This window comes from Sander lucioperca, chromosome 24 (assembly GCF_008315115.2).
Source record: "Sander lucioperca isolate FBNREF2018 chromosome 24, SLUC_FBN_1.2, whole genome shotgun sequence".
In the NCBI taxonomy this organism is placed as follows: Eukaryota; Metazoa; Chordata; class Actinopteri; order Perciformes; family Percidae; genus Sander; species Sander lucioperca.
Genome location: NC_050196.1, coordinates 4,373,131 through 4,397,878, shown reverse-complemented (window position 1 = coordinate 4,397,878; position 24,748 = coordinate 4,373,131). Strand labels below are relative to the sequence as shown.

Below are 24,748 nucleotides of genomic sequence, written 5' to 3'. Positions count from 1 at the left end.
AGATGTGCTTAAGTGGCTCCTACAAAAGTATTGGCATGAAAATAAACTTTAAGTGCCAAACGTGACTCATTCTGCAGAATAATATAGATCATATTGCTTTATTATAATGATTGATGCATTCATGTTTTCATCACTAATGTTGCAGCTGGTAACGGCGGTGCTCATTCTAACGACTTTATATGCTGCTGGGTAGTTTTAATCTACAAATATACATACTTTTTTATTAGTTGATTATATTTTTGTTTCAAAGATCAGAATCTGTAAAGTAACTAAAGCTGTCAGATAAATGTAATGCAGTAAAAAAGTACAATGTTTCCCTCTGGAATGTAGTGGAATACAAGTAGAAAGTAACCGAAAATGATAATACTAAAGAACTAGTACCTCAAAACTGCACAGTACCTGAGTAAATGTACTTAGTTACATTCCACCACTGATCTAAAGTGACACTGGTTAGAATCCACTTCTAAAACGATGCCAACCGCCATATATATATATATAACTCAACAGTCTTTTGAAAGGCTTTAATTCTGAAAGCCAGCGGAAGTTGTGTTTGTGTTTCCGGGTGTTGGTTGCTCTGACTGAACTGAACGCAGTTAGCGTGTGTGCGCGTCTGTGTTAGCATGTCGGCTGAGCGTAAATACGGATACTAATAATTAGGACAGAGCGTTTTTAGCTAGTCACCTTTGACTCGATCAGAGGAAAATATCCGGATTTAAGGACCTGCGTCTGAAACATATTGACTCCGCGACTCGAGGACATTTGATTGGAGATTTCGAGCTAACAATATCCGGATATGAAGAGAACATCGATTGCCAACGAAGAACTGGCGTTACTGGATGTGGGTTTAAACTCCGACACGAAGCTGCTGAGAGAAGCAGGTTGGTTTACTTTCTCCTGCGGGAAATGTCTTTGCTAATAATGTGGTCCGTGTTAGGCTCACGTTAGCTAAACCATCCACACAGTATGGGAGTTAGCAGCTAGCTCAGCTGCTAAGAAGTTGCTGTGTTTATGAGGCTTTTTGTAGACGCTTCACATTATTTGTGAAGTGGTGCAATGTAACTAAGTAGACTTCATTTACTCAACTAACTCGAGATACATCTTCTGCTACTTTCTACTGCGCTACATGACATTATTTTTTAGCAATTTAAAGAAACTATGTTTCTGGCCTGGCGTACTTAGGTAAACACTGGGCTGTAAACTAAATATCACGTGTGTGTGTGTGTGTGTGTAATTGACAATTTAATGACAACAGTTGGTTGGAATGACATACAGTGAGGAAAATAAGTATTTGAACACCCTGCTATTTTGCAAGTTCTCCCACTTAGAAATCATGGAGGGGTCTGAAATTGTCATCGTAGGTGCATGTCCACTGTGAGAGACATAATCTTAAAAAAAAAATAATCCAGAAATCACAATATATGATTTTTTAACTATTTATTTGTATGATACAGCTGCAAATAAGTATTTGAACACCTGTCTATCAGCTAGAATTCTGACCCTCAAAGACCTGTTAGTCTGCCTTTAAAATGTCAACCTCCACTCCATTTATTATCCTAAATTAGATGCACCTGTTTGAGGTCGTTAGCTGCATAAAGACACCTGTCCACCCCATACAATCAGTAAGAATCCAACTATTAACATGGCCAAGACCAAAGAGCTGTCCAAAGACACTAGAGACAAAATTGTACACCTCCACAAGGCTGGAAAGGGCTACAGGGAAATTGCCAAGCAGCTTGGTGAAAAAAGGTCCACTGTTGGAGCAATCATTAGAAAATGGAAGAAGCTAAACATGACTGTCAGTCTCCCTCGGACTGGGGCTCCATGCAAGATCTCACCTCGTGGGGTCTCAATGATCCTAAGAAAGGTGAGAAATCAGCCCAGAACTACACGGGAGGAGCTGGTCAATGACCTGAAAAGAGCTGGGACCACCGTTTCCAAGGTTACTGTTGGTAATACACTAAGACGTCATGGTTTGAAATCATGCATGGCACGGAAGGTTCCCCTGCTTAAACCAGCACATGTCAAGGCCCGTCTTAAGTTTGCCAATGACTTCCAACATGACAATGACCCGAAGCACACAGCCAGGATAACCAAGGAGTGGCTCTGTAAGAAGCATATCAAGGTTCTGGCGTGGCCTAGCCAGTCTCCAGACCTAAACCCAATAGAGAATCTTTGGAGGGAGCTCAAACTCCGTGTTTCTCAGCGACAGCCCAGAAACCTGACTGATCTAGAGAAGATCTGTGTGGAGGAGTGGGCCAAAATCCCCCCTGCAGTGTGTGCAAACCTGGTGAAAAACTACAGGAAACGTTTGACCTCTGTAATTGCAAACAAAGGCTACTGTACCAAATATTAACATTGATTTTCTCAGGTGTTCAAATACTTATTTGCAGCTGTATCATACAAATAAATAGTTAAAAAATCATACATTGTGATTTCTGGATTTTTTTTTAGATTATGTCTCTCACAGTGGACATGCACCTACGATGACAATTTCAGACCCCTCCATGATTTCTAAGTGGGAGAACTTGCAAAATAGCAGGGTGTTCAAATACTTATTTTCCTCACTGTAGCTAAGACTGTCCAGTGTATCAGGGCGTCATTGGAAAAGAGAGCTTGGTTTTTAATGACTCTCCCTAATTATAGATATTACTTTATAATATATAGATATAATAAAGATATAACTTTTAACTTTAAAATACGAAATATCATTGACATTGCACTTGTTTTAACCAAAAACATAGAACGCCCCCTCGAGGAATGGAGCGGTTGTTAGTCAGAGTAAGAGAGAGTGTCTCCAGGCAGAACGAAAGTGGAGAAAAACCAAACTCGATGTTCACTATGGCATATATAAGAATACACTTAATCACTACCACAAAGACATGAAACAGGCCAGACAGTCTTTCTTCTCTAAAATCATTACTGAAAATATCAACAACAGTAAAGTGCTTTTCTCCACTGTTGATCAAATTATGAATCCACCATCTACATCAGAGATGCTGTCTGCTGAAAAATGTGAAGAATTTGCTACATTTTTCAACATCAAAATCATAGCCATCAGACAGAATATTAGTGCATCAAGGTCTACAGATCATCCTATCCTCCAGTTCTCCAGGAATATGACTGCTACCATGCCTTATTTTCTCCCCATTGACCTCAAAATATGAAATGATACAGTTGGACAGCCCAGGTCCTTCACCTGCTGCTTGGACCCTCTCCGCACCCCATTTTTAACTGCTTAGCACATGAGGTATTAGAAATTATGAACATCTCTTAAATCAGGCGTATTTCCTGCAGCGCTTTAAACAGACATTGAACCACTCCTGAAGAGCAAGAGCAATCTTGATGCAACAGTCATCTCTAACTATAGGCCCATCTCCAACCTGCCATTTCTCAGCAAGATAATAGAAAAAACGGTTACCTTTCAGCTCAGCAACTATCTAACACCAAGCAACCTTCTGGACAATAATCAATCAGGCTTTCGGCCCCACCACAGCACAGAAACTGCACTTATTAAAGTGTGTTAGATTACTGTAACGGTCTGTTCGCGGTCTTGGTCGACTGAAGTCCTGAAATTTCGACTGCGGGGGGGGGGGGCATTTTGTAAAATGCTGCCACACTGCCGATGTCTTTGACATGGTAGAGGAGGACTGACTATAAATTAAACGCTCACGATTAAATAAATATTCAGCAAACCACCAGACCGAGGCCTTCTAGTACTTTCTTCATTCTGTCTCCAGTGGGTTGGGCTGATCCAAAAAGTGAAAACAAGGGGGGTGTTCTGAAGACAGACTGTTACCTGTGAAACAAGGGTGCTCTGAAAACACCCCCGTTAGCAATTAGTGCTTTCCACCTGATGAAATTAACACGGCAAAAAATAATAATAAAATAAAAAAAAAAAATAAAAAAAAAAAGGACAAAGAAATTAACACGGCAAAAAAATTGACCAATCAGAATCAATCAGTCAATAAATCGACTGGGAGATTACAGCCCTAGCTAGGACGATTCGTCGACATAGTCGACGTCGTCGACGTCGTCGATTACGTAAATGCGTCGTCACAAATAATTTGCGTCGATGCGTCGCGTTTCTTTAACTTTCTATGAGTGTCACTCACGTGTAAATCTAAAAATACCAGGGTTTCCCGCAGCACTTTGCAGTTTAGGCGGCCGCCAGCCTGCCGCCTGAACTATGTCGGGTCAAAAAAAAAAAAAAAAAAGCATCTGAACGCGTAAGCGCAAGCTTATCTGTCCTGTCTGCATAGTGACAGACAGCGGCGCTTCGACACAGACACGTGCGGGAGAACTACGTCGGCTCTGCAGTTTTTGTACGAAGAACACTGTTACATTAACTTGTATGAAATGTGCTATAGAAATAAAGTTTGATTGATGGATCTATAACCTATTCATACTCATACCTAGCATATGCTGGTTCCAGCTTCTCGTTAAAAACTAAATTATAACTAATAGTTAAGACTAAATTTGACGGAACAATTAAGATTTTAATGACGCGATCAAATAGCAACCAGTGTAAAGTGATAAATAAATGTTTATAAATGCAGCAAACATATCGGCAGTGTGAAGGCACTGTCACATTTGTCAAAAAACTGCAATATTTAATGATTCTGATTAGGGATGCACCGATACCACTTTTTTTTAAGATCAAGTACAAGTACAGACTTACATTTGGGTACTTGCCGATACCAAGTACCGATATGAGTACTTAATAATCTCTCTGGGGTCCGAGGGTGTTTTCAGACACACTGATGATTTTGGCCTGCTCTGATATTGTTGTCAATTAGAACAAAGCAGTATTTTCAAAGTACCAAGCCTTTTTTCTATTCAAAGGTCAGTGCCTGGGCCCGGACATTTCCCTGGCTAGTGTCAATAAAATAAATCATATAATTCCTGGTATCAAAATACTGAGTGATGTTTAGAAAGAATGAAGAAACGCAAGTAAGATCCTTTTTAAAACATAAAAAACATCCGCGAAATTGCGTACAGTAATTTTAGCATCGTAAAATACACTTCATATAGATAGAAACAAGATAAAACTATGAAAAGCCGTTTTGAGGCGTCTTTCCACTTTTCCAACCATCACAACTCTAGTTATGGTTGAAATAAACACATAGTTTACCAATTTACATGTGAAAATATGTTGGCTCTATACACACTAAAAGTATCGCATTTTTAAATGGAGTCTGGTGGGTTTAGCGCTAGCGACTTCAGAGCTGTTTTTGGTTAAATAGAAAGGTCTCAAAGAGGTTTTAAAGGTCTATCTATTCTAGTCTGCACTTGATCATTTTATCAGCCAGTTTGTTTATGCTGTAGTTTGTATGGTTTTATTTCCTCAGCCTAGCGAATGGAAAATAGGCCTATTTTAATTCAGATCGGAACAATTATAAGCATTGATTTAATTCTTTTGCCCTCTCTGCCTGTAGCAAGTAGCCTACATTTTAATAAAAATAGTATGAATCTACACCCCTTGATGATATTATTCTTTATATATAGCCTGCCTATAAATTGTTTTAAAGCGCAGTAAACATGGAAAATATTTGACTGTAACTTTTTCCATATGACCGGTAAAATAAGACCCTACAGGTCACATGACCGGCACCAATTCTTTTCTATCGAAACCATAAAATAATTGCTTAAAGCATTTAAACAAAGTTTTGTGTTGGAGTTTGTAAGATTCCAAAATCTTAAATTTTGACCTAAAGATTTTCATTTTCACTGTAAATGCATATCGGTTCCAAATATTGGTTATCTACTACTTATCTTATAACTACTAATAATCGGTATCAGCCTTGAAAAAACCGTATCGGTCAATCCCTACTTAAAATCATAGCCTACTATGGTCCATAGAGAAAGTTACATGTTATTCTAAATCTCAACACTGTTGAATCATATTACACTAAGGCTATCAAAGTTAATTCTTGTTCATTTAGTTTGTTATGGATCATTGTTTTTTCAGTGTTAGGATCCTAATAAACACGCTGTTTTGTACTATAACGTAACGTTACTCAAGATCTCATAAGTAAGGTAGGTAGGTAAGCTTCCCCTCGGAACGCGAACCTCCTATGGCGCCATTTTGATGCTAACAAGCCATCACCTCCCGTTAGCATCCCATTGACTGCCATTCATTTTGGCGCCACTTTGACAGCGAATAACTTTACATCTGAAGCGTTTAAAGACTATTTGTCCATTGTTTATTTCTAAAGAAACCCGACAATGTATAAAAGGCTCCATTACCTTGTAGCTCACGTTATGGCTCCGTAGCAGACGTTTTTGTAAAAATAGGCTAACGATTGTGTCATAACCACGCGACTTACTGTCGCACAGTAGAGAAATTACCATACAGTACAGGAGAAGCTCGCAGGCAGTTTCGACTCACATTAGCTGTTTAAGTTTAATTACTAATGTTAACTAGCATTTTAGTTAGCAATAATTAGCCTGTGCCTATGTTATCTCCTTACATATACTTACACTCTCCGTCTCTGCAACATTCGGAATGATTGAGATTTCTCTTGGCTCAGCTACCAGAAGCTGGACTTTCAGACAGGTTGCTCACGTCACATCTACGTCGTCTCTCTCAGTTGGAGGCTGCTCAATAACGCTCAGCCATCACCGGAAAAGTGCTTCTAATATCCTTCACTGGTCTCCGTCCAGAGCAACGGGATCTGTTGGTCCATTTTATATATGTCAATCAGTCTGACAGGCTGGCCAATGAGCAGCTGCACTGGAGCGGTTGGGGTTAAGGGCCTTGCTCAAGGGCACCTCAGTGGTGGTAATGAGTTAGGGACAAGCGCTGCTCTTTCCCCACCCGGATTTCATCCTGTCGGTCTGGGGATTTAACGGACGACCTCCCGGGTCACATGCTCGCTTCTCTAACCTTTAAGGCTGATTTATGCTTCTGCGTGGAATCGACGGCAGACCCCCGCACCTCCAAAAATGTGTAACTTTGCGTCGAGGCGACGCAGACCGCAAGGAATGAAATGCGATGCAAAGCAACCCAGACGCAGAACTCCGAAAGGGTCACGGCGCCGTAGGAGCAACAGCGTAGCTACGGCGTGGAGTTGACGCAGAAGCATAAAACAGCGTTTAGGCCACCACTGCAACTACAGTACAGTACAATACATGATTGGAGAGAAAAAAATTTATTCGGATTTTATCAACTTTGGCGGGTCTCAATTTACCTCTCACCCAAGTAGAACCTATGAATGGGAAACACTGCTCCCACAGACAGCACTTTTTTTCAACTGCCTGAACTGCCTAACCACCTTCCTGTTTAATTCAATTTTATTTATTTTGTTTAGTATCAAATCATAACAAAAAAGCTACATTGTGTAAGAATTTCTCCCATCTGGCGGTGAAATTGTATATTACAACCAACTGAATATTACTTTTCTAGACCTTCCTATTCCGATCACGTTTTAAGTCCTACGGTGGCCGAACCCGAAATTAGCTCTTAGTATCTCCATCGTTTACACGCAGCTGTTCTAGCCACTCCAATGTTAACTTTGGTCTTGTTGCTTTGCCCGTCGCGTTGTGAATTCTCTTTTTCGTAATCTCCCCCTGCCTGGCATTCGTCACGGTGTGGGGTGCCACTGAGTGTAAAAGGCCGAAAGGCGGAGGTATGTCTCTCTTTGGCTAAGGTATTTTAAAGATGGACATGCTGGCCGTCATTCGAGCGACTCGCTCGTATGTATTCTGAATGATTCTAAATGGCAGATTCTACGCTTACGAGAATACTTTGATTAGTTGGTGGAAGTAATTACACACGAATGAGCACACACTTGTGAAAGTACAAAGAGTTTTTTGCTAAGAATCAACTCAAAAAATTACACAATGTAGGTTTAAAATTCCTCAATTAGTAATGTCACTGATTGAGAATGCCAGCCCCCATAGGTGACCGCCCAGTGGTTTGTTTGAATTTGGTTGACCAATCACAACGGAGTGGGCCAAGAGCCAAAAGCTCAGGCAGAGGGTTTCAGGTAGAGGAGCTGTAGCAATGGGAAGTATGAGAAACGTAATGTTTTTTAAACAACAACAAAGCATGCAAAACTATTCTAGTAGACCCCAAGTATACAAATATGATGCTGAAAAGGAGTATTATACACTGTAAACCCTAATAAGTTCACAGAACTCAAAAATTATTTTGTAACAGATTACACAAAAATATTTTAGTGATGTTTTTAAATGTTTTAAGTTTACATAAAATGAAAATTACATTTACAGTTGCCTTAAATTATCTCAATTTTATCTTATAAATATTGATATTCCTCAAGTTATAATTGGGGAGTAATTCACTCAAAATGTTCAATGTTTTTCAACTCATATAATGTGGGAAATACACTCAAAATTTTCAATGTTCTTCAACTCATAATGTGGGAAATACACTCAAAATGTTCAATAATTTTCAACTCCTAATGTGGGACATGCACTCAAAATGAATACTAAACTGAAATACGGATGTCGGTCCACTACACAATCATAATCAGCTAATAATAGAAAACCTGAAACTGACACCACAGTGACAATTTAACAACTTTTTTTATTCAACACAATGTGCCTTTTAAAAGGCACGAATCAAAGGAGCTCAGTCAAAACAAAGTGCTTGTCAGAAATTAAAACGAAAAGGAAATGACTCCATAAAAACAAAATGTGTTTTTAAAGTACATTATGTGTTAATAGTTCCATATTCTGATAGTGATCATTGCTACAGAGGGTAGATTCAGTATTTTGGGTCTCCATTCAGTAAACATTATGATAAAAACTCACAAAGGATTCATGATAAAATTCAATAAGATTCTAAGTATAATCCATCCTCAGCAGCAATGACAAGTATTAGAACGTGGAGCCATTTAACACTGTTTAAAAACGTTTTGGCACTTACTGTACCTTGAAGGCTGCAACTCACTTTATTAAAATAAAACATTCAAATAAAGTACTGGTTTCTACTGTGCCGTACTTCAACTGGCAACATCAAGGTAGTGCGTCAAGGTAGGCGTTAGGCAACAGAACATTAAACATGTATAGTGCATGAATTGAACAGCGGCCGGAGAATATAAATGACGGACTGATGAGAAGCGGTCTACTGTTCGGTTCAGTCCTCGTCAGGGAGTGAGAGCTCATCTTAATGAATCTAAATTCTCCTCCTGGTGTAAAACTATGTGAATTATTTCTGCTTCAACATGATCGGACTGAGAAGGAAAGGACAGCCGGACAGGACTCCGGCCACACAGCAAATATCAGACTACATGTCATCGCTGACGTGCTCTCAAATCTGAACAATCCTTATCACTTTGCAGGTTTATCAATCACCTTCCAGCAGCCAGAAAAAGAGAAATAACACGTCATTTGGCTTTCTTTATTTCCTACAGATAGCTACAAAAGTAGCAATTAGTAGGCATATCTATATTTTTCAGTAATAATAATAAATTGTATTTCTAAGGCACTTTTCATAAAACAATCTCAAAGTGCTAAAGTCCGTGTTTCTAATTTGCCGCCGCATTGAGGATAACATTAAATTACTTCTAGTTCTATCTGAGTGTGTGTCTGCCTCCAATGTCGGCCCTGGGGTCCTGGGGGAGACTCTAGTTCAATCTGTAGACAGGAAGTGTGTGTCTGCCTCTAATGTTGGGTCCTGGGGGGTGAGTGACGCCCTCAGCCTCTGGTCACCCAGCGACCTGACTCAGGACCAGCTCCTCTGCCTCTGTCGGACGTGGAGGTGAGCAGCACTTCGTGTTCATCTACGCAGCAGGATGTTAGGACACAGGTGTGTGTTAAATGCCATCGTGAGACTTTTTATTAGGGTTGGGTATCGTTTGTTTTTTTCCCGATACCGGTGCTAAAGCGGTACTTTTAAAACGGTGCCGGTGCCTAAATGGTGCCTGAACCGATACTTTTTAAGAAAGTAAAAAAAAAAAAAGAAGGGTACTAAACAACAGTCGGCGACATTTAAGAACAACTTGTTTATTACTACGGCCATATGGTCAAAATTAAATGATTTAATAGTAATGTAATAACTATAACTTATAACAATAACTTATTTCACCAGTAAATTGCTGTTGAATGACAAAAACAACCACCAGATAGTTATAGACAGGTATTTTACAATAACTTGCTAATAAAATGCACCGCGAGGCTGTAGGTTACCAGTTTCAGTGAACGCACCGTCTGTGACGTCGGCATCTGCTGCGCTGCAGAGCAGACTGTTGCATCCCGGTGTTGAAATACAGTCACACTTTACACTGTTTAACGTTAGCTGTCAGCATTTTAACCGTGTTTAATCCAGCTGCTAGCTAAAGGTAGGCTAACGTTACCTGCTGTTGAGTGTAGTGTAAAGTCAGGCACCGAAATAAGGCACCGAAATTTTCGTTCTTATTCGGTCTCGTTACTACTGTTTAGGTCGGAACCGGTGCCCTATTGGCACCGCGTTTCGGTACCCAACCCTACTTTTTATATTTCATTTTCAGCCGATTTAAATTAAATAGCCTAAAATACAATAAAATAAAACATTGAACAACATTCAACCACTTCCTCAAAGGCTAATATAAAAGAAAGTGATGTTAAAGTCAAAATGAAAAGACGGCCGCATCACCTGAAGAACTTGGAGGAATCTTCACGCAGGTACACAGGAAGTGCACAAGGGCCCGTCTCATATTTACATCACGTTGTTCCTAGATGGACAAAAAATATCCATTACAATAGTAATTACACAAATGCAGAGCAAACATTTAAAAAAAAAAAAAATCCAAGTGTTAAATAGCTCCATATTCTGATGGTGGTCATTGCTATAGATGGTAGATTCAGTATTTCGGGTCACCATTTCTTCAGTAAAACATTTTTCAAATTAATAACTTTCTATTGTAAATATTTTAATAACTCTCAAAGGAAAAAACTTAAAATTGTAAATCAAATTTTACGGAAACAGTAGTTATTTGGACTTCTTCAAATTGAAGCTCTTTTCTTTTTAAGGTACCTCTTTCTGATAGAATACATCTTGTCAAGACGTCTATCTCTGATGAGATGGTAATGTTGTGTACATGGCATAATCACTTAACTTCGGGGCACAGTCGAGGCAATTCACACTATGGCTTCTTACAGTTGTCTGCAAACAATCTGTTAATAATCGGTTTCTGAATCATGCAAAGTTAAAAATTCACCTGAAGGTTATAAATCCTCATGAGCTTGGCTAGCTCCTCCCCTGTCTTGCCAGTCTCGGTGGCCTTGTCTCTGAACAAGGTGATGAGTTTAGGTGCGTGTCTGTCCAGCTCCTGGTAGAATTGATTGCGCAGGTTAACGTTGTTGATTCGGTGGAACTCTGCAAACACCTGTACATAGACAGAATTACACAGAAATGTACAAAGATGAATTGGGAACAGAATTGTGAATGTATTTTAAGAAGTTTTCAGTTGGCAGGTAGCAAAACCAAGGGCAATTCTATTAGGGATGAGTCAGAACCAAGGTCAAAATAGAAAGTTAATTGTCATTCTTTAATTTAAATTTAAACAGGCTGTATAATGTTATCTAAAGGAAATTAAAACATGAAAAATATTAAAATATGTCACAGCGTGATGTGTTGTCAACTTTTACATCTGCCATTTGCTTTTTGGTGAATTTTTTGAAAATTTAGATTTTTAAAACAGTCATTTAAATATTGGAAAAATCAATCATGTTCAAAGTGGGCATGCTAAAGAGTCATGTTGACTAATTGCTTTCAAAAGGGAGAACAGTATAATAATAAAAGATTTTTTTTTTTTTTTTTACCTGTGACTCCATAAGTAGGGCTGGCCATCTGTCCACGTCGTCTCTCACCCGTGGAGCTACAAGAGTTCCAACGATTTCTTGGCGTCGAAGGGCATAGGTTGTGTTCATGAGCTTGCCTATGACTAATTGGTTTCTCTCAGTCTTTTCGACTTCATGTATGATTTCTTCTCTCATTGTTTCCAGAGTGGCTGGTGTTTGATCCTTCAGTAGGTTGATGATGTAGGTGACCTCAGCTTTTCGAGCTTTCTTTATGTTTTGATGGGGGGGTGATCATTGTCGGGGTTGTTTCGGCTCCGCCTCCCTGCGTTGATGGCTACTTCTGCAACCTCAGCTTTGGCCAGATTGTTACGGTAAGACGCAACCTTGTACCCTATGTGACGTTTCCATCCCAACTCCCCGTCTTCACCAGCCGTCATTCTGAGTTGGACGAGCTGTAATCCAAGCTTGAGCAGCCATTGCCAATTCCTTTTCTTCATAAACACGATTTCCTTCTTCTAGTATATGCTCCATTTCATAACCAAAATCAGGAACAACAAAGTGATCAGGCCAACTCTTCTGGCGCTGTAACGCAGGTATATTTGGGAGTATGTCTGTGTCAGAAGATGCAGTAGATGAGGTGTCACCTTCAGGTCTGACGACTCTCAATGTGCCCTTCTCTGGTAACTCCTGGATGTCCACAAGAAGACAAAGATCACCATCAAAGTCCGGATCACAGTGCAGGCTAAAGTCCCCATCCAATCTCGGCTTGAACCTCTCTTGCATTATTTCTTTCAGCTCAGAGCAATCTTCCATCTATGTTGTAAGCGCAGAGAGGTGTTTTGTCATTTAGCTCGGATGGGGTGTGAACAGCCAGATTGTTTGGGAAAAGTTCGTAAGATCTCAGGTGTTCAGTGTGTGTGATGTGTGCTCTTGGCAAAGAAAGACAACACTACTGTTAACCAGGCGAACCTGTTCAGTTCTACAGTAATTAGGCAGTCCTCCCTCTTGTCCCACAGGCAAAAACATTCCTACATCATAATCAGTTCCATCAATGCAGACGTTTGATGTGCTGTAAATAACATTGCTTGCTGTTATTTGTTCAAAGTATGTCTTGGCAACATTTGGAAGCATTGATACCAGTACAGAAGAGACATTTGATGTCTGCTGGTGAGGTTTGAAGAATCCTGAGGCACTGAGATGGTATGCTACCATCTGTTGATGGCTGTCTGCAAGTGTTTATAACACATTTTAAAAGTTTTGTGTGTCGTGTACAACTCTCTTGAAAAAACGGTGTTTACCCTCACACCTCATTGTCCACAAGTGTACAAGGGGCCCAAGATGGCGTACAAGGTCAGGATAGTGTTCAACGTAGTGATGCTTAGGACGGAGTTTGAAATCTGGAAAGGCTTCTTTCAGCATCTCGCTATGATCCTGTATCTTTGACTGTAAATACTGGATGGACTCCTCTGTGAATTCTGAGCACAGCGATAACTCTACTACCTCTTTTAAGTCTTCAGGAACTGCATTCCCAATAATCAAAGGGAGCAGTCTAAGCAACGTGGCATTTTCATGGCCATTACCACCATTGCTTTTCTTTACAGCGAAGGTCTGTGATATTTTATGAGGTTTGTCAAGCTTGTCTGTGTGCTGGTAAGGAAACGATAGAATTCTCTGGTTCAAATATTCAAGGGTGAAGTATTTGCGACGGATCATCACGCCGATACACAGGGCGAGCTCTGCGGGCACAATGCCCTCAAAAAGATTGTGGTGGGCATCAGGTGGAAAGCCAGTGACCGTATGAAAATGCTCTAGATGCTGGCTCAGGACACAATCTGCCTGAACACCATTCTGACTCTGAATACCCCCATGCATCACAGCATGCACGTCACTATTATGGCTGTCTTTTATCCTAAGACTGAACTCGCCACTTGCAACTTCATGAGTCTGAAGTTTAGCTTGTGTCACTGTGCAGAATCTGCAAAAATATTCTGCTCTAAAAGACTTTGAAAAGCCTGCCAAATCATGGGCTGCAAGATTGTCGGACACCACACACGACTGTTCCTTGAACTACCTTACCAGTAGACTCAATGAATACCCCATCTCGTTCAAGGGTACGGAGGTCTCTCAACAAAGGACCATGTGCTTTTTCATAGTCAAATGTCTGTATGTCAGCCACTTTACATAAAGCTGCAAGCTGAATCATGTACAGGGTTGATCGGTATTTACTGGGAAGATCAGCAAGCGTCCAGTATACTGAACAGATTTTGTGCATTTTGCGTGATGTGCCAAGTGGATTGGCTATTTCCAAATCGTCAATGTACAAAATGAGCGTTATCTTTAATTCATCTGAAGACAAGAATGTGTTCTCTTTGAAGTACAAACCATCTTGGTGGCTTACATAATGACTGTTTTGTGCCACTTTTGTTTCTTTAATTTTGTCCAGAATATCTGTATGATTTGAAGATTTTTTTTGTATCATCTCAAGAATGGGAACATGCACAGCTGTGTGTCCTGGCTGTAGCAGATACCGTACAGGCTTTACCACAGGGTAATTATTTTCGATGATGGGTTTTCCTTCTCTTGGCTGAGGATAACTGCTTCCCCTTAGCTGTGGCACTGACAATAACATTACTGTCCGTAACAGTACTGACAACCGCATTTAGAAGTGTTTCACTGACAGTGATGTCATGATTCTCTGTGAGACCTCTCTAATGTCATGTTTGAGTATCGGTTGGGACAAGGAAAATATCTGAGTCAAATGTTCCACTATTTCCCGAGATGCCATGTCAGATACATGAAGAATAGATTGCGTCTTTAGGAATAATGATGCCAAGTTATGGTTCAACTGGGCTCTTAAAGTGTCTGTGTCACACTTGACTGTTTACCTCATCGAGATCAAATGTGTCCGCAGACCCTGCACTGTGACTTTCAGCAGGTTCCCCAAGACTTTCTGCTGCAACTACAACTGGTGCACTATCATTGTCTGCCAATACAACACATTCACCAAAGTCTGAATCACCACCATGTTTTCTACTTTTGTGTGCATTAAACGCTGAGTAGCTATTTGTTCTGTAATTACAGTTCTTGAATGGGCATGCTACCATCTCATGACTTCGTAAATTACTTCTCAAATGACCAAATAGAATTTCCTCAGAAAAGGGCTGCTTGAAGTTACACAAAGGACATGTAAAAAAAAAACAAAAAACACATGCTCCTTCAGTTGCATCTACTCTACATGAATCATTATGAGATCTTCACAGATGAGCTTTCTTCGCTTCGAATGATGGAAAAGTACAAATTGACTGTCATAGAGACATGGCAGGGGCGACACTCTTGCATATTGGCTGCATAGCCAATATTCAAGAGTGTCAGTATAGTGCCAAAATAATTGTCCCCGGGTATTTGAAGTTGCAGAACACAACTTGCACTTCCACTCCATCGGGCCAACTTCAGCCTGCAATTTAAATATTTTCAATTAAAGTCTAAACCATTTCAGCCCTGTTTTGCATTTTTGGCTATTCAAAAATGTAATTTTAAAAAGAAAAGTTAAAATATGTGTAAAATTGTGATTATGCCAACCAGTTGACAACACATCAGTAATTTGGTTGTCTGTTCTGCTGCAAAAAATCTAAAGATTGTGAATAATTCAGGGCGAAAATCTTTCGGATTTTTTTTTAATTCAAATTAGTACACAATTTACAAAACTCACCTTTTGGCACCTGTCTGATGGTGAAACACTGACTCTCTGTAGCACTCTTTGTAGTCCGATATCTGTACACAACATGCGCACAAAGATGATTTGTTAATGTTCAAAAACATTTTTAAAATAATACATAATGATAAATGAAACAATAATGTTAAACATTTAAAGACATAGCAAAAGAATGACTGTGGAAACACATCAAATAAAACCAATTGTTAATAACTCTATTTCATAATACATCCTACCTGAACTGTTAAAAGGATTTCGAGATGATCTCACAACCACACACTTGAGCCTACGAAGAAATACACACACAGGCCTGGTTAGCATCATGACAACACACTCACATTATGTTGTTTAGCATTGTTCGTTTCACGCTAGCGCGCACACACACACGTACACAGACACACAGCTCAACAACGTAAAATATTGACTGTGTAACGCGGACACTTATTGAAATAAGTATACTCACAGTACGCACGTGCATTACCGGCGAACAGCGAAAACAACAACCGGCAGAAACCGGGAAGCAGGGATAACGTTATGCTTTCGGCCTCCGCCAGAGAGTTGCGACTCATGGACCTTCCTCCATTGTCAATGTCCCGGGCAAACATGCATTATGGGAAATGTAGTTCATCCGCTGATAACGTTAGACCGTTAGTAACGTAACGTATTTGTCACATTCAACAACTTCTAAAGTTACAATTACTTGGATTTGTAAACAATTTACAACAAATATTCACTGTGCACATTGTACAAATGTATTCCCAGTTCCAAATTTAAGACAATCAAAATTCAATTAAAAAAACAACAAAAAAACCCGTTAGCGTTACTTACCACATCAGGGCTGATGATACGACGGCGCTTAAGAAAACGAGGGCAATAAGACTAATGGAAAAAAACTGAGGTGGTGGTGGTTTGAAGCGGGGGGATAAAAATAATCTGTCTATAAATAATAAATCTCAACAGAGCTCAACACTTTATAGTTTGGCCAACAGCATAACGACATTTGACTGTTATGACCTTATTAGTTATGAGCTAGTACAACTGTTTGGGATTACAGTGTAGGGTCTCTTAAAACTTTCTTGCGTCAGCAATAGAGGCAGTGATGTTTTTACTGTTCGAGACTCACGCCGCCTCAAAACCGACTGGGAAGTCTGATCGTCGCATACATCAATGGCCATCGCAGTGTCACATCTTTGTCTCTCCAAAAGTTGAATCTGTCTCAACTTGTTACTACAGTTGTTACCAAAGTAGCGTTAGGTTAGAGCTAGCATGGCAGGTGCATTGAGTGAGTGACACTAGTTAGTACGTGGTCAAGCCAGGAGAGCGAGAGGTATTAGTATTTGTATACTAGTATTTGTTTTCTCTCCATCCCGGCCTACTTGTGCCTGTCCGAAACAGAAAAAAAAAATAACAAACTGACCTGAACGGCTCTGGCATGCAGGTAGTAGCATGCAGCAAAAGACACTTTAACGAGTAACGTTAGCCTACTTGTAGCCTGCAGCTGCGCTTTTTAAAACACCGTGGCCACTGCCGGAGTAAAGGATGACGGTGAAACAACAGAACTGGACAATCCTCATCCTTTTTTGAAGTCCCCAGTGTGACAGCATTTAGCCTTCCCCTGTGAGTTATGAAAACAAACAACGAATGGTAAAGCCTGTTGGCTCCGACCGGACTTGATAGTGCATTCAGGTGCCCCTCTGTAAACTCATAGGGCATTCGTGTGCCCCTTGTTATTTTTTTTTTTTAAATGTCGTAAATCGTAGATTTGGAAATTCATGACACTAGTCCTTACGAGAGTGAATAAAGCTAATCTGCAAAGTATAGATACAATTTACATTAATGGCTGTTTGTTTGTGTTTCAGCTTTACCTTCAGATGTCCAGAAAGTGATTGTTGGTGAAGAACATGAGTGGAGCTCCAGTCTGGACCAGGAGGACACAAACCCACCACACATTAAAGAGGAACAGGAGGAACTCCATATCAGTCAGGAGGGAGAGCAGCTTCAGGGGCTGCAGGAGGCTGATATCACCACGTTCACATTCACTCCTGTCCCTGTGAAGAGTGAAGATGATGAAGAGAATCCTCAGTTCTCACGGCTTCATCAAAGACAAACTGAAGAGATGAAAACTGGAAACTCGACTGACAGTGAATGGAAGGAGATCATAGAACCTCCGTCAGGTTTAAACTCTCTGAATAACGATGAAGTCCCTGTCTGTGATTCGACATGTGGTACTGGTGAAGAACCAGTAAGCTGCTTTGAGTGTGGGAAAAGATTTGGCACCAGTGGACATCTGAAGAGACACGTGAGATCTCATACAGCCGAGAAACTATTTAGCTGCTCAGTCTGTAAGAAAGCTTTTCTAAAGAGTGGACATTTACAGTCACACATGAGAATCCACACGGGAGAGAAACCGTTTAGCTGCTCCATCTGTAAGAAAGCTTTTACAGAGAGTGGAAGTTTAAACAGACACATGCGAATCCACACAGGAGAGAAACCATTTAGCTGCTCCATCTGTAAGAAAGCTTTTATAGATAGTGGACAGCTGAAGAAACACATTAGAATCCACACAGGAGAGAAGCCATTTAGCTGCTCAGTCTGTAAGAAAGCGTTTGCAGACAGTGGACATTTGCAGAAACACATGAGAATCCACACAGGAGAGAAGCCTTTTAGCTGCTCAGTCTGTAAGAAAGCGTTTACAGTAAGTGGACATTTAAAGGCACACATGAGAATCCACACAGGAGAAAAACCATTTAGCTGCTCCGTGTGTAAGAAAGCTTTCACAGAGAGTGGACATTTAAGGGAACACATGAGAATCCACACAGGAGAGAAACCGTTTAGCTGCTCTTTCTGTAGCAAAGCTTTTAGTAAAAGTGGACATGTACAGGCACACATGAGAATCCACACAGGAGAGAAACCGTTTAGCTGCTCTTTCTGTAGCAAAGCTTTTAGTAAAAGTGGAAATTTACAGGCACATGTGAGAATCCACACAGGAGAGAACCTGTGTGGAGTGGAGCTCCAGTCTGAAACAAGAGCAGAGAGCCTGAGTCAGGTTTAAAAAATCTAAAAATGAAAGTCTCTAAAGGGTATGCGAGATGTAATACCCTCTGGGTCATGAGAAATTCTTAAGTACAATAATTAAAATGTTAGGCTTTAAAATGTCAGGTAAAAATTGATTGGATGAAGAAGTTAATATTACTGTGGGGTTCCATGAAACTCCATAGTATAAAGGCAACAACTGCTTTTGGTTGTGGCTCTTGGCTCTCCCTTCACTTCAGAAAAAGCAACAACTCTACTGCATCTCTCTAGCCTGACAAGCCAGACACACATCAAGATGTTGGGCGTCAAGATGTTGGGTCTGGGAACTCACCATTGGCAGGGCTCAATCCGAGGGGCGGGATAAACGCTTGTCTTTCAAATTGCACGCAATAGGATAACGCTACAACCAACCAGAGCAACGAAGAAGGTAGCGGAGCTGGTTGATAGATTAAACTTATGTCACGTGCGTCTGCTTAGAGTAAACCAGTTGGTATCACTGACTTGGACAAAGTCTTACCAGCTAACCGGAAACAACTGAAAAACAAAAGAAGTTAGCACCAAGCTAATGACGAGGACTGAAGCTGCCAGCTTCCGCCAGCCTGCACGATTGGATACGACCCAACAGAGTCTGCATAGCACCAGCAATACCATAGCAACAGCAGTTAAGCAAATCTGTAAACTGTTTAACTTCTGTTAATGTACAGTATCATTGTTTCCCACAGGTTGAGAATTTACTTGTGGTTGTGGGTGGCCCAGGATGTGACGGCATGGCATGTGATGGCTGCGTTCTGTAATAAACTAGTCAAATGAAGGTTTATGAACTATTTTTTGAAAACAATTACATTAACCGATAATTAAGAAAGAATAACTATTTACATATCAAGCAAAAAAGACTTAAAGGTATAATATGTAACATTTCTGCATTAAAATGTCTAAAAACGACCATACCTATGTTTTTTTGAGTTGTGTAGTTACACTATCCCAAATGTTTCCACCAAATGTCTTCAGATTCACACCAAATTTTCAGACATGGGGCGTTTCCTGTAGTCGCCCGTCAGTGGCGTCATATAACCTCTCACCCTCTAGTTACTCGTAACTTCCGTCAAAACACGGCACCCAGATGATACGTTCAAGCGTAATTGTAAATCATACAATGTCACAGAGAAAAATACTCCTAACCGTAATACTGCTTTTTCTGCCACCCACGAATGAGTTCACCAGTAATGTTAACGTTAGCTGTATAGATAGACGACTAATCTAATGCTAATTTAGCCAGCTAGCACACCCCGGTTGGTCTGCCTCACTCCCCCAGCGCAAAGAGACTTCATTCGGGATGAGAGCTGACAACACTATAAGTACTATACAGCACTTAACTCCGGTGCCGGGTGCTTACGACGCTAACGGCAGTTTAATGAAGCGTCGGGAAACACCATATCAGACCCAGATCCAAGTCACAACAGCCGCCATCCATAATGTTAGCTACATCTCTGTTAGCGCTACCAGTGTTCGGTGCCGAAAATCGCCTCCCTGCCGAATTTCTTTAGCTGTCTTTACAGTTAGCTAAATTAATCTGACAAAAGGTGGGTTAAGCAACAAAAGGAATAGTTAGGATTACACAAAAGTGAAGGAGGAGATCGTTCCGGGCAGCTTGGAGATGTTCTGCCCCTGCACGACGGCCATCGACCGTCCTCGCCATCCCAGCCGGAGATTCCCCCGGCAATCCCCACCCGTCTCTCAGCCTCGTTGAGTAGCTAGCTAGCGTTACAACAAACCCTGATCGCCCTGGTGTTGAAACCATCCAAAAGGTGACAATTGACATGTGAAATATATTGTGATAGTCACTGTGGTTTTAGCTGCTGGCTAATGTTAGCTTGCTGGCTCACTAGCTAACTGGTCAGCTACCAATACAGATCGAATCAAGAAAAACTTAATTATGTTGGGGAAAATGCAGTTATTTTATTAGAATGACATAAATAAACGTTACTAAATGGGTAAACTCATCCGTGAACAGATGCATTCTAACCAGCGAAGGTGTTTAACAATAAAAACTACAACTCCCATAATTCCATGCAACTTCCCAACGTCATCAAAAGTCCGTGTTTACGATCCATCGTTTTGGTTGAGAGACCCCTAGTGGCAGAAAGTTATATATTGTATGTTTAATGATGATAGGTAAAATTACATATATATATATCATATTTTTCATCTGACACAATTTCAGGGTAGTTTTTAGGGCTGCATGATATGAAGAAAATATGCCATATGCCATAATGTTGTTGAATATTGCAATATTACTTATAATAAATAAACATATATTAAAATGTACTCAGTTCTGCCTTTCTGCTGCTTTCAGTATTCTGCTAAAATACAACTTTGCTTGTTGAATTTAAAACAAATGAAAGGAAAGTGTAACCATGATTTTTGCCAAATGTTAACAGTTCAGCAGTGAAAATACCACATTACCTGGAGCCCAAATGTTATATGTATACCAGGTCTATCTGAAGTAAATTCTTGTTAATTTTGTTTGTTAGATCATTTTAATCCGTGTTTTGGGGATCCTAAACATGTACTATACTTGTCCTGTTGCACTCATAAAGATCTCATCTGCATGGGCGTCAGTTTGGTTTGAAATGTGCTGGGGACAGAGACGCATTCGGAAGTACATTTCCAGAAGTGCTGGGTACAATGACCCATTAATTTTTTTTTCTCTTCCGCGCAGGTCATGTTTTGAAAGACGCTGTCCTGTAGCTTACTAATGAATAAAAACGTACGTTTAATGTACGTAAACAATGATCAATGATTACCAAATGTATCTCTCATATTGCTCCTCATAACCACTGAAAACTGTCAAAAAACCGAACCCAAAGTCCAATTATTATGGACGTTATCTGACATTAAGCATTTCTGCTTCACATTTTCAGCAGGGCAGCGGATTGGCTGTGGGTTGACTCCCCACGGTTCTCATGGGGTTTATAAGTCCTAACGTGAAAAAGCTTAACGTGGTTTAATGTAGGTAAACAACATAAACAACGATCAATCATCACCACATTTCTGGTTCGATTTTTTGACAGTTTTCAGTGGTTATGAGGAGCAATATGAGAGAGAAATTTGGTAATCATTGATCATTGTTTAGATACAAGTTTTTTCTTCGCCATAGGCGCCAATGAAGAAGGCTAATGTGAGATAACTTCTATAATCGTTAGATTTCGGTTTAGTTCTTTTGACAGGCTTAGGGACTGTTTGTTATTTATTTAAGGGGCCACCGGAGGAGTTTTGGGACCATTAGGCTAAAAGGACTTGACCCTCCCCTCGCCAGTAATAATTTTTCTATGACCCTCCAAAATGATTTGAAAAAGTGGCATGACCCTCCCCTTATGTGCTAGCTTGCGCTTAGCAAAGATATACAGATGCCATTTGATTTTTTTACAGCCATGACATACATGCCTAAACCTCTGCTTTCTCATCTTACACATCCCACTCCTGTTATGGTGTGGTGGCCATTTCAGTAGATTTACTCACTAACATAGTTGTGAAAACACAATAAGCATGGAAACTAAATGCACACTTCATGCATTACTGCATTACTTCAGATACTAAGTTACTCCTCTAGTAAACTAGTATTCACATGAAATAAAACAAAACATTGAAACCTATGGACTCGTCACTAGGCTTCCTCAGTCGTATATTTTAGCACATAGGTAAAGCTGCCGAAGCTGAACATTATATTCCAAAACATATATGTTTATTTTTAAAGCAGATTTTAAATTACATTGTAACAATTTAACAATTCGCCCTTATGAAATCCAATCGCGGCACGGCTGTTTTGGAACTTAATAGACAGACGGTGGCGGAATGCCCCGACACTTAAATTCAACTAAAATGTAACGGTGAACAATCAGTGTTGGACCTACAGTCTGTTGAGATGCCTCTCCAAACTCACCATAAAACGTTAAGACACATTGAGAAAAAAGATCCGTATTTTTGTATTTTCACATTCACCAGCCAGCTCCAAACAGGTGAACGAGGCCTCTCCACTTCGCCGTTTAAACAAAGTGGAATAAACGTATAAAAGTCCAAATCTACACAAAACCCGCAATCAATTAGTAAGCTGATCTGGCAGACAGGTAAAAGGTAGCAGGAGATTTATTCAAATAGGCCTAGTTGTGTTTTAATTTTATTTTAGAAGTTATCTGATGTAGTTATGGCTGATACTGGGGAAGGGCCATCACAGGGAAAAAAAAGTAAACTAAACAAAGAACTTAAAGCTAAAAGGGGGAGTGACAGACTACGGGCTAAAACCGAGTCAACTTTGGTTGGGTTTTCAACAGATGGAAACAGTTAGGGGATTGTACAGTAAATGATTCAAAACCGACCCTGAATTGGCCCGCAGGTATGCAATATGTCTATTTCATTCATGAAATAACTTGTGCAATGTGGTTGTACGTGCGTGAGGCGTGAGTAGCCTGCATTCAATTACGTTCCCCTTCCATTCAGCCCTTGTTTGTTTTTCTTGGTTTTAGTCCGTGGTTGTGTTAGCCTACTGTTTTCTTTTTGTCCCCCTGTACTTGTATAAAGCATCCTTGGGTTTCATGTAATGCGCTATATAAATCGAATAAGTTACTGTTATTATTATTACGTTGGTTGCTACGACAAACTCCTTCTTTGGCTCGTGGCACAGTGACAGTGATACCCGGTTTCGCTCACGATACATCCAAAGTTACCGTATGCAACACTTGAAATGCAACGATGCATCTGTAACTTATTATGAACTTATTCATTGCAACTATATGACCTCTCGCCCGCCATGTTGATGACACATATGATGTCAAGTCAGCAAGTCGCGCACCAACATCTCTACCGAGTTTCCGAGTTGTTCCAACTTCAGCAGGCGTTCACGAGCATTCTCCAACTCGTCTTTCCGACCTGTCCGACCACATGAACACAGCATAAGGTCACTGCCGTAACATTACGTTTCCAGTATTTAATAATGTCATGTGAGGGTATTTAACTTCTGAAATAGATGTAACAAAAGTTCATAATTTAAGCTAGGATTTCAGAAAATCTGATGTGTGATTGGCTTTTTTACTTGTTGACCTGAATATGATGCAATAACCACTGGTGGAGAACGTTTTCAGGTCGTTTATTGCAGTTAAAGTGTGCGGTTACAGGTAAAAGTTGTGTTGTTGCCGTGGTGATTCCCTCACTTTCCCGGCTCCTGATTGCTGCCAAGCTGATTCACCTGCTCCCAATTGCACACCTGCAACCCACACACTAATCAACGCTGCACCATAGCAACCACTCACTGCTGGCCAGTTCCTCGTCTCAGCTACAGTGGTAGTCACTTGAATTGTGCATTCCAGTATATTTCCTCGTGTATTCTGTCTGATTTGCTTCTAACCTTATTTTTTTTCTGTGCCATAGAATCTCTGCCTGTCTGCCTACCAGGGGCAGATCTACTTTTGTTATACTTATTAGCTACATGGACCTACAGTGTAATGCATCGCAAGGATAACCAGAGCTTTTCACGTCTTGACTCTTGCAGGCCGCTGTACAGTTGGAGAGATTAGCTGAAGCCTTTGAATGAAAATGAAAGCTAAAAGTGGGGACGTTTCCAGTTTTCTTGCAAAAGGACGACAAGTACGAGGGAAATGAAGGAGGAGGAGGCAGTAACCTGGAGAGACAAGGAGGGTCAGAGCAGGAGAAGGCCACAGAAGGAGATGAAGAAATAAGTGAAGGAGAAAAGGAAAAAGAAGAATTGAATGTGAGGGAGGAAGAGGAGGCTGCAGATTCATAAAGAGTGACAGAGGCATGGAGTGATCAGGAGGAGGCAGAGGGAGATGACAGGGATGAAGAGGGTAGGCCTGCAGTTAACCCTGGACCACATGCTATGCTTTTATTCTCCTTCCATATAAATTGCAGTACAGTAGCATAACATGTCATATCACTGAGTAAAATAACATGTTTTCAGTTAATGTCTATTTTCTGTTGTCTATGTTCTAGGGTTAGATATGTAAAGATTTACAAATGTGTCTTTATTTTATCAGTAGTTATGATCAACAAAAGGTAACCCTAAACCATTTTGGGGATTCCTGCGTATTCTTCCCATGCCACCGGATTTTCTAGCTCCGCCACTGCCGAGTTCTTCCTCCACAGCTGTAACTGACATTTAAACCTTTTGTTGAAACGGCATTGGAGTGATTTCTTTAAAAAATACTGAAACTGAACTGCAGTTTGTCTTGTCCTCAATGATTCTGATGG

At 40.4% G+C, this 24,748-nt stretch overlaps 2 protein-coding genes and 1 long non-coding RNA gene across 3 annotated transcripts in view; 2 read left to right on the top strand and 1 right to left on the bottom strand.

Moving 5' to 3' along the window:
* The window catches only part of LOC116058582 (gastrula zinc finger protein XlCGF57.1-like), a 308,880-nt gene that overhangs the window by 189,429 nt on the left and 94,703 nt on the right, over positions 1-24,748 (top strand). The window lies entirely within an intron of this gene.
* On the top strand, positions 567-18,810 carry LOC116057808 (zinc finger protein 501-like). The gene is made up of 2 exons (XM_035998342.1): positions 567-878; positions 17,317-18,810. The coding sequence occupies exons 1-2, from the start codon at positions 794-796 to the stop codon at positions 18,507-18,509; spliced, it is 1,278 nt and encodes a 425-aa protein (XP_035854235.1). The 5' UTR covers positions 567-793; the 3' UTR covers positions 18,510-18,810.
* LOC116057815 lies at positions 15,122-16,100 on the bottom strand. Its single transcript, XR_004106891.2, has 4 exons — positions 15,921-16,100; positions 15,694-15,743; positions 15,455-15,516; positions 15,122-15,199 (listed from the first exon to the last, which is right to left on the bottom strand). It is a non-coding gene; the product is annotated as an uncharacterized LOC116057815 (long non-coding RNA).